Genomic DNA, 9,930 nt, shown 5'->3' on the forward strand with positions numbered 1-9,930 from the left:
AACGGGTTCCAAGCCAGCAGCACCCCGCCCCTGGTGCCGTCTGCAGGGAGCACCGCGCAACCAGTGAGCTCTGAACCCGCCGTTTCCCGCAGCTCCACAGTCGAGAACTGAGCCTTTTTCGTCTCCTGGACACACAGAAGTGCGCACCTAGACTGAAGCACAAGGGAGTGGACTCCACCACGACGGGCCTTGTCATTCAGACCACGGGCATTCTAATTGAGCAGAGAGAAGGGGCTAATCATTGGGGAAACAGCAGGAGTCCCATAAACAGGGCATACTCGGACGGCGAGCAGCGCATTTTGAAGAACAAACAGGCACAACCGGTACAGGACTACGAGCGGCCGGCAAGCACGCTAGGAAAGGGAAAACAACAGTGAGTACGGCGCGGTCGCAGAACGGCGCGGTACAAGACACAATGATCCACTTGTTCTGACTTAACATGGCAACCTAAGCGATCCCTGGCTAGGATGACATCGCGCGCTCAGGCGGGCAGATCGGCCTCCTCGCCGGCCAGCACCGCGAGGTCCTTGTCCGGGAGGTTGATGCGGGCCATGGAGTGCACGCCTGCCGCCCTGGCGATCTTAGCAGTGAGCTTCCCGAGCGGCGTCTTGAACCTGTTGGTGTAGCGCTCCCTGATCTCCGGCGTGAAATGCTCTGGGCCGGAGATGAACTCCAACTGTTGCGCGAGCCTGGCCTGTGCCTTCTGCTGCTGAGTGAGGCCCATCGCACCCTTGGCGATCCGCGCGCTCGCCCGACGCTGAAGCGAGGGGGCCGAGACCGGGTTGGGGACGACGACCTGGGCAACAGGGGGGAGACAGCGCCCATCTTGATGGCCGGTGGCGGCGGGCCGAGCAGCGAGGCCGACGGCGGAAGGAAGACCTTGCTGAGGAGCACAGCAGCGCGCCGCCACCAGTGAGGCCGACGGCGGAAGGAAGACCTTGCTGAGGAGCGCAGAAGCACCGTTGGCGTTGCAGTCCACCTCGAGCCCCTGGAGGCGGCTGGCAAGGTGGTCTGCCACGTCATCCAGGCAAACGCGGTCTTCAGGCTTGCGGGTAATCACCTCCTCGATCAAGGGGGAGGGGGGGCAGGTCCATGTACCCCAGGTTGGGCCAGGGGGCAAGCGGCCCAGCCACGGCAGGTGGGGGCGAGGCCTTCCCAGGGCTCCAGGTGGCCTGGAGGCCCAGCTCACACTCCGTGAGCCCTGGCCAGGCAGGGGGCGGCTGGTCGACGTAGGGCCACAGCGACTCGTCAGCGGGGAACGCATGCACTGTCCTAGCAGCCCCACCCTCGAGCGCCAGCAGCAATGGGTCGGCATGGGTGATGTCGAGCCAAATCTGCTCCGCCTCGCGGGGGAAAGGCAGGGGCTCTTGGCCGACGAAACGCGCGACAGGGGTGCCAAACAGAGCTCCGTAGCCAGATGCTACAGGAGACAGGGGAAGGCCTGGCAGCAGCGCAACCAAGGCAACAGGCGGGGCAGGTACGTCCGCCAGCACGCCCGTCGGGGAGCCAGAGCGGCCAGCCCCGTGACAAAAACGGTCCCGCGAGCGCGAGCGGCTGCGGCGAAGGCCCTCACGCGAGCGCGAACGGCTGCGGCGGAAGTCCTCACTGTCAGAGCCGCGCTCGGAGGCGCGGCCGTCGCTCGATCTCGACGCCGATCTCACAGCGTGATGACGTCCATGACGGGAGGAGGAGCCATGCTGACGGCGCCCACCGACGGGAGCGCCGCGAACAGCGCCGTCCGAACGGCAGCCCAGGAGGCCGCCACGCCAGGAGGAACGTGACCCGTCCCGGCGCTGCCGTCCACGGTCACCCACATCGTCGTCTTCATCATCGTCGCCCCGAGGCCTCGGGCGAGAGCGTGGGTGATCCTGACGAGATCGTCAGCGCGGCGCAGGCGCCACCGTCCCGTCCTGGAAGAAACGCGTCCAGGGGAGGTGCTCCACGAGTGGCCACTCGTGGCTGGCCCCGGGCGCACGATCGGAGAGGGGGTGTAGTCCTTGATCGTGTCCAGGTGGATGATGACGGGGAACTGAGGGCCGTGTAGGGCCTCCTCCCACGGCGTGCCTTCGGGGAGCGCGGAACGGCCATCGGGGGCGCGGTCCAGGAAGGAGTGGCCGCTACCCAGTGGGATGTCGTCAGGGCTCCAAGCCCAGACCCAGGCATAGGCAGCAGCGGTGTTGGACAGGGAGGAGGTCTGTCGCTCCAGCCTGTCGACCCAGCATGCCAGGCCGACGACGTCCTGGACGACCTCGCGGCGCCACGCTTGGACAGGGAGGTTCTCGAGCGCGATCCGGCAGTAGAACCGCCAGGCGCGCTTGTTGCCGCCGGCCGCTGGCCTCCAGGGCGCGATGCTGAGCGCAATGCCCCGACAGGTGGCAACGCCGGCGTCGACTGCAACAGTCTGGTGACGAGGCTGCGCGAACCGGATGAGGAAGTCTTCGGGGTGATGCCTAGACACATGCATCTGGTCCCAGGGAATGGCCAGGTCATGCTCGATGGCCTTGGCGACGAGCTGCGGATTGATGTCTTGCCGCGGCTCCGAAAGCGTGACCACCACCGCCGTGCCCCTAAGGTGGCGGGCGGCATCCTCGATGGCCTGGGAGCACACGGAAAACGTGGCGCCGGGCGCCGGGCGACGGGAGGGATCACCAAGGCGGTAGGCCATAGCCGCAGGCGAGCGACGGGGGTTGATGGCGGCGCGGGCAGGGGGTGGGGGGGCAGCCAATGGGGGGTGACGGGGCGGAACGGGCGGGGGTGGAGGAGGCGGGCAAGGTGGAGGTGGAGGCGGGGGAGGTGGGCAAGGTGGCGGGGAGGGGGGCTTGCGAGCGGGGCAGCGGGACGAACGGGAGCGATGGCCCCAGCGCCAACAGGCCGAGCAGCGCACCGGGTCGCGGCACTGGGAAGCACGATGACCTGGGGCGAGACAGCGGAGGCATTTGCCGCAGAACCTCCTCAAATAGGCCGCGCGGCGCTGCTCGGCGAGCAGGCGCTTGGCATGGGAGCGCAGGCGGCCATTACTCGTCGCGGTCGAAGATAGTACGGGCGGTGCACGCCGCCGCCTCCTCGAGACGACCGTATGCCAATCTGGGGAGTCCCGGGCCGCCTCATCGCGCGAATCCCGCACCGCATCAACTGCGGGTGGCAAAGGAGGCGCAACTCGCAGAGCATTGATGGTGGAAGAGGCCGGAACGTGGACCGTGGACAGCAGCCTCGGGGGAGACGGCACGCATCGCAGAGTGGTGATGGTGGAGGCAGGCGGGACGTAGGCCATCGAAAGGAGGCGGCCAGGGTAGGCTGGCGCAGAGGTTGAATGCGAGCTTGCCGAGCAGAGAGACTGCTTACCGGCCACGCTCGGGCCGCCCACTTCAAAGCTCCCACCGAGGCCACCAGATCTGGCAAGATCCGGCAGGCAACAGGGCGCGTCGGGCGACTGCGTGGACAGCAGGAGACGCAGCTGTGAGGCCGCAGAGTCCGCCGCGCCAGGCAGGGGCCAGCGCCGGACCGGGGGTGGGGTGGTCGACGCGCTCGGGGCGAGCGACGCCGATATGGTGGTCGACATGGCCGGGGATGGGCATAAGAAGAGATCCTCTTACACTAGCTAGGCGTGCTTCCAGCCAGACTTTTTCGAGAGTACTACTGCTGGGTATGCTCCTGGACGCGGCACTGGGCCCACCATCTCCTCTATAATCACTCGCGCACCAACTTTTCAAATCCAAGATTGCTATCCTTCTCAAAAGGAATTACTCCACAAAAATACGTTATACTCCTCTATAATCACAACTTTTTGATATTGCCAGTCTTCAGGGCTCACCTTTTGACCACTTATCTTTACTAATAGTACACATAATTAATGTAAAATAAGAAAAATTAGTGTATTATAAATATACTTTTCCAAGAAAATCTAGACATGTGGTTCACAAGCTCCATGTCTTAGTATTTGGAACAGTATTTATATTCCCGTTTTAAGCTCAAAGAGTTCAATTCAAGACATTCGAAACGACATTCCTTTGTTATATGGAAATTGGAAGGAGTACATACGTGTATTGAGGTTTTGCGCTTATAGTATTACTTTCTTCCATTTCAAAAAGCATAATAAATTATGATGTTTATTCTATTGTAGAGAGCTTCGAGGTACTTGGTCATATTTCTTTTTTTTTAAAACAAGGCAAAATACTTATTTCATTAATTGAGAAGAACGTTAGAGTTGCACGGTTAATTTGCAAAAAAGGAGCTAAGAGCACCTACAACCGGACTCCTTAAATGTCCTAAACGTATGTCTTCCCGCCCGGTCACGGATTCGCCACCCAACCGGCTCACCTATGCGCAGCCCAAACATTCAGGCTGACACACAATGCATATACACACCACATATATGGGGCGGGTTTACCTAAAAAAACATATGTGTGGCAGGTTGTGCTAAAAAAGTAAATGCGGGGGCGGATATGCGGCCTCCACGTCGGACCCAGCCCACCCGTACCCCACAAATACCCCATCCAGACCAAACCCTAGTCCATGATCCACTGCTCATACCTTCCCCTCCCCTTCCCGCGCCATGTCCAATTCCGACAAAGGATCCGGCAACGAGTCAGACCCAATTGACTAGTCGCTCCCCCTCAAGGAGGAATCTAGCTCCTCAGCCCTGGACGACGAGGAGCTCGCCTTCGCATTGCCCTCCTCTAGTCGTGGATGGACAGGAGCGCCTCCTCGGTCAGGCAGCGGGGCAGTTGCAGCTCTGCACCGGCCCACGGTCTCCCGGTCAGGCATTGAGGCGGCCGGTGGCGTTGGCAGCTCTAGCTTCTGCTCCTCCCGGGCGGTGTTGGGTGCTTGTGCTCACATCGCCAAGCCCGTGACCACGGCTGCCCTAGTCAGAGGCGCGGGCTGCTTGCCGCACAAAGTAGAGGGCGAGACTCGCCGCACAAATCTCATGATTGGAAAAGTTGGAAAATAATATAAGGATTAAAAACGCTTACGCCGACTAGCGGTGCGATTTGAATAATGGCTATAACAACCCTACTCCGGGAGAACAAAATCAAACTACCAAGCAAAACCGGATTCCACGATAATTTTGTATATATTAAAATTTTGAAGATCCACATGCGTAAGTACTGGACAAGCTTCCTCGAGAAGAAGAACGAGATAGTCTCTTGTGCTGAGACCGAGGCGATCACCGTATTCAAATCCGGCATAGCCGACAAGATGCTCTCCAGGGACTTTGGATACTCCAAGCCCAGGACCATGCCGGCCTTGATGGAGATGCGGCGCGTAGTTCGCTGTATGTGTGGGAAGACACTCTGGATCTACAAAATTTTAATAGAAAATGTATTCATTTGATAGCTGCACAATAAAAAGGTAAAATTATTTGCCATTTTCTCTTCCGTACAGCTCAGGTCCAAAAGAATTTTCATGAATTTTGTAAATTCATAGTGCATTCTTACACTTGGATGTGAGATTTTCCCCTTGAAGTTTTTGAGAACTAATAAATACTTTTAAAATATACATTCTTCCAAATAAAAGGATGACTTGACCTTGAGAGCCAAAAAAAATGCTATCAAAATATTTACCAAATTAATTTTCACAAAGTAGTATTCATAGACATATATACCCAAATGTGCAATGTTTCTTGGGGACCTTTCCATGCATGTGTCACGCCTGTTTGTTCAGAGAAAATATGATACAGACCCAAGACAAACCATTTTTGGAGTGCTTCTCGAAGAACGATTCTGCTAAATTAGTACAAGAATTTAAGGTCAAAGACCTTCACTGCTCAGTGAGTAAATGAAAAATTATGAGGAAGGAAGAAGATAAGAGAAAATGCTGAACTTGAGCCCTCGAAACAGAAAATAAATTACACAATGAATATAACGAAATAAACAGGTTTCGTGGTGCTACAACGTACAGCTAAAAGAAGAGAAAGAAGAAGAAAAAACACACACCAATTGTTCTATAGTAACAAAATGTTCCAAGGAACGGGCGAAGCTCACCGAAATCCATATGAGATGAATGAACCGATCTACTCCCTCCGTCCGGAAATACTTGTCGGAGGAATGAATGTATTTAGACGTATTTTAGTTTTAGATACATCCATTTTTATGCATTTCTTCGACAAGTATTTCCAGACGGAGGGAGTATAATTTTAGGGAACACTATTGCTGGATAAAATAGATAATAAAAAGGACCCTGTTTCACATATCAGTTTATTACTGCCTGCTTTCTGTTCATACTACCAAAGCCAAAAAGTATAGAGAATTTATCAGTTTTATCCCAAGGAACAGAGAAGTTTGAAATGCACCAACCATATATCCTTATTATAGTCATACTGCCATGATATACAGAGTACTGAAGAAAAAGGAACATGCTGACAGTCGATGAAAGTTACGGGCAGAACCATATTACCTCTGAACATTGATCTGTGTCAGTTTGTGCAACAACGAAGAGCATTGATATTGTTATTCCTAGAGATAGCACCAGCATGATCTAGCCAAGTTACAGGGTTAAACTCAACATGGTGCTGCATCGATGAAAACAGAAAAATTGCAGACCGGCCCTAAACTAAAGCTCTAGACCTCATATCAAATGCCAGCACATACAGACTACCAACTGGGTCCATAAAACATGTACATGGCAAAGAGAGCTGCAAAAATAACTAGACAAGCATGTACGATTCAGACTTTTGCATGCTTCACAAGTCACCCTAATAATTAATGCCAGCATATACAAAACACTAACAGTTACAGATTGCTACAACTAGATCCATGTACCCATGTACAAGGCAAAAGGTCTAGAAGCTTCACAAATAATAACACAATTACATAAGCATATGTGACTCAGACTTTTGCATGCTGCCTCTTCACAGATCACCCTAATCATCAAGAGGTTGGCATATAACATAATATACATCAACCGTCAATAAAACACCTCTCTAGTACCCTGTTATGATTAACTAACCTCAAACTGGCTTCGACGGGGACAAGCCGGTCAAGCACCTGTTGCTGCTCAGCTTCTTCAAATTCTTTCTCGAACCAGACAAAAGGGGCACGCTCGCTGATTAATCTGACCATGCTGAAAACGATTGCATCTTCAAGGGAGCCACTCAAAACCGACGGGAATTGGTTGACTCGATTCCGTGTGAGGCTAAGTCATAGATGCTGGAAGAAGAAAAGGCGCTTAGACGCCAGCCACTACATGCCCCGCCTGACACTCCCGTAGGAGTTTGGCTAGTAGACTTTACAGCTTAAAAAAAGTTACTGCTCCTTCTGTTTGAGTTTGGATTCAGTTTTGTTTTGGCAAGCCTAGTTCTGCCTTTTTATTGGTGCTGCAACTGAATTGTACTCTTTGCGTCATCCTGATAGCTTGTTCTAAACTGACTACCTATTTACATATAGAAGATGCATTTGTTGTCCAAGCAGATGGACCCATGGCAAGTGAAAGAAGTTAAATTTCAGATATCAAGTACCAACTATTCAACTGTGGCTGCTTCTTCCAGAAACTGATACTTTGTAGGGAGCAATTTGATGTGTTCTCTATATTTCCCTTTCCTTGAAAACAGAGAGATCAGCAGTGAAACAGTTTTAGCTTCAAGGGAGTAGCTCTTTGCATCAACTTTAGACATATAATTTCCAGCCTTGACTATCTCTCCTTTTTCCAGTAACCTTCTGATGATATGATTTAACAGATAAGAGTTGGCACTACAGCCGCTCTTCTCCATCGATAAAAAAAGATTGTCAGCTTCTTCCACTGAACCTTCTTTTATAAGATTTTTAATCATTATGGTGTAGGTAACAACATTAGGAACCAAGCCACTGGCTGGAATAGCAGCAAACAAATCCTTAGCCTCTTGGTTTCTCTCGACCCTGTAGAAGGCACCAATAATGGTATTGACAATTGTAATATTAAATTTCACATTCATTGCGCTTAATTTTCGGAACAGGGTGATCGCTTCGCTACTGCAGCTATTTCTACAAAGTCCACCAAGAACTATAGAGTATGTATCAATGCACACACTTACTCCAGATTCAACCATCTCATCAAACTTCTCTTTTGCAGCAACAGTTTGTCCAGCCAGAAATAATCCATCCAGTATGACGTTATAATTAAAAGTTGTAGGTTTAAGTCCCTTGCGCAGCATCTCTTTGAACAGAATAAGCCCGTCATCAATCCTTTTATTTTTGCAATAGCCATTAATAAGTATACCATACGTAAAGTTACAAGGTTCTAAACCATATGACACCATATCATCAAATATTTTTGAGGCATCCTCCATCTTGCCGACTAGGCAGTATCCACCGATCAGTATATTAAATATGAAAACATCAGGCCTCATACCAATGCGCACTATCAAGTCAAGGATATCTCGTGCTTCTATTACCCTTCCTTCTGTGCATAGGTTCTGCATGATTGAACTGAAGAACATAATATCAGGAGGAGGCATACCTTTCTTCATCATTTCAGTAACATATTCCTTTGCTTTCACCAAATCGCCGTGTGTACAAAATCCCTGGATTAGGGAACGATAAACAGCTGTGCCCTGTACTCCTATAAACAGCTCAGGCATCCTGTGAAGAAGCACTTCCATGGCCTCATCCGCCCGCTTTGCGTGGCAGAGTCCTTTGAGGAGACTGTTGACTTCTATGACGCCTGCCTTCAGTCCCGTCCTGAGGAGACGGCCGAAGAAGGCAAACGCCAGATTGAGGCGGTGTGCGCGGCAGCTGCAATCCATGAGGATGCCGTAGGTGCAGGCCGTTGGGTGCAGCACCCTTAGGCGGGCGCCTTGGGATATGCGGCTGAAGAGGGCGACCGCGAGTGCGGGGCCATCTCTGCAGGCGCTGGACGCCGGCGCGCGGGCGAGGGCGGCGAGAAGGTTGTTGAGGGGGCGCCCCAGGACAGGATTGCCCTGCCGCAGCAATTCGTCGAACAGGTGGTGTGCGTCCTCCGGGGTGAGGTTGCCGGAGCGCGCACACTCCGTGGCGGCGGCGAAGGCGGCGTGGGGATCCCATCCCTGGCGGCGTGAGGGTTGCGAGGCGGAGGAGGAGTGGCGGGCGTGCAGGCGGAGGCGGAGGCGCAGTGGCGACATTGACGCGGCGGAGGAGAAGCCAGGCATGGGCCTTGGTGTGTAGGTCGTCAACTCTGGAGCGAGACGAGATGAGTGCTTTTCCAAATTGTACCAATGTACTCATAGTCATCTATATTTTCCAGGTAAAATTAAATCATGGTCTGGATATTCATATCACATACTACTAATTTGTAAGAATATAATTTTATTTAGACCAAGACATTTTTTTACTAGTAAGCCATAAAATATAGTATTTTTTATGTATCACTGCAAGAAAAGGTATTGGTAAGCAGTTTTTAAATGGTATACTTTTAAGTGTCTAAATAAGAGAATTTCTTGTCTTGCGAAACCATAACCCAAACGTTGAAAGTTGACTGGTAGTGGCGGCGGGGATTCTCAACTCCTTCTCTTTCTTTAGATGTGCCCAACGTTAACTCTGTGCATTTGGTTTATTCAATTTACATGGTTTGATTTATAGAATGTTTTGGTTCGTACGGTATCAATACTTTAATAAATATGGTTTAAAATTAAAGTATGGCTCGGTTTCAATATATATCAAACTATTTTGGTATAAACCATAATAAACAAAGTTGATGCGAATTTGAAAATGACATAATAATATTTTAAAAATTATGACGCAAAACACACAACTTTTTAATACAAACAATATATACGACAATATATTTATATCTAATCTAATTCTAATCTAATAATAAAAGGCTATTGGTTCTGGTGGTACATGACCAAAATTGTCCCAAAAGTTGCAAAATTGTTCTTCATGGCAAGATACTTAATGACCGACTTTGCTTTGCTATCCCACTCCCCATAAACCCATTTAACATAATGAGAAGTGATATCATCCTAAATAAATTATGAGCAAT

General features: G+C 51.4%; 1 protein-coding gene across 1 annotated transcript; it reads right to left on the minus strand.

Annotated features, from left to right (window-relative positions):
* Window positions 1-4,974: 4,974 nt before the first annotated feature.
* LOC123104326 (protein Rf1, mitochondrial) lies at window positions 4,975-9,123 on the minus strand. The gene is made up of 2 exons (XM_044526155.1): window positions 6,946-9,123; window positions 4,975-6,474 (listed from the first exon to the last, which is right to left on the minus strand). The coding sequence occupies exon 1, from the start codon at window positions 9,095-9,097 to the stop codon at window positions 7,457-7,459; it is 1,641 nt and encodes a 546-aa protein (XP_044382090.1). The 5' UTR covers window positions 9,098-9,123; the 3' UTR covers window positions 4,975-6,474; window positions 6,946-7,456.
* Between the last annotated feature and the right edge of the window lie 807 nt (window positions 9,124-9,930).

The sequence above is a fragment of the Triticum aestivum genome, chromosome 1B, assembly GCF_018294505.1.
Source record: "Triticum aestivum cultivar Chinese Spring chromosome 1B, IWGSC CS RefSeq v2.1, whole genome shotgun sequence".
Classification (NCBI taxonomy): Eukaryota; Viridiplantae; Streptophyta; class Magnoliopsida; order Poales; family Poaceae; genus Triticum; species Triticum aestivum.

What these genes read in the sequence shown, in the direction of transcription:
- LOC123104326 (XM_044526155.1), bottom strand. Translation starts at nt 9,097, where the DNA reads ATGCCTGGCTTCTCCTCCGCCGCGTCAATGTCGCCACTGCGCCTCCGC.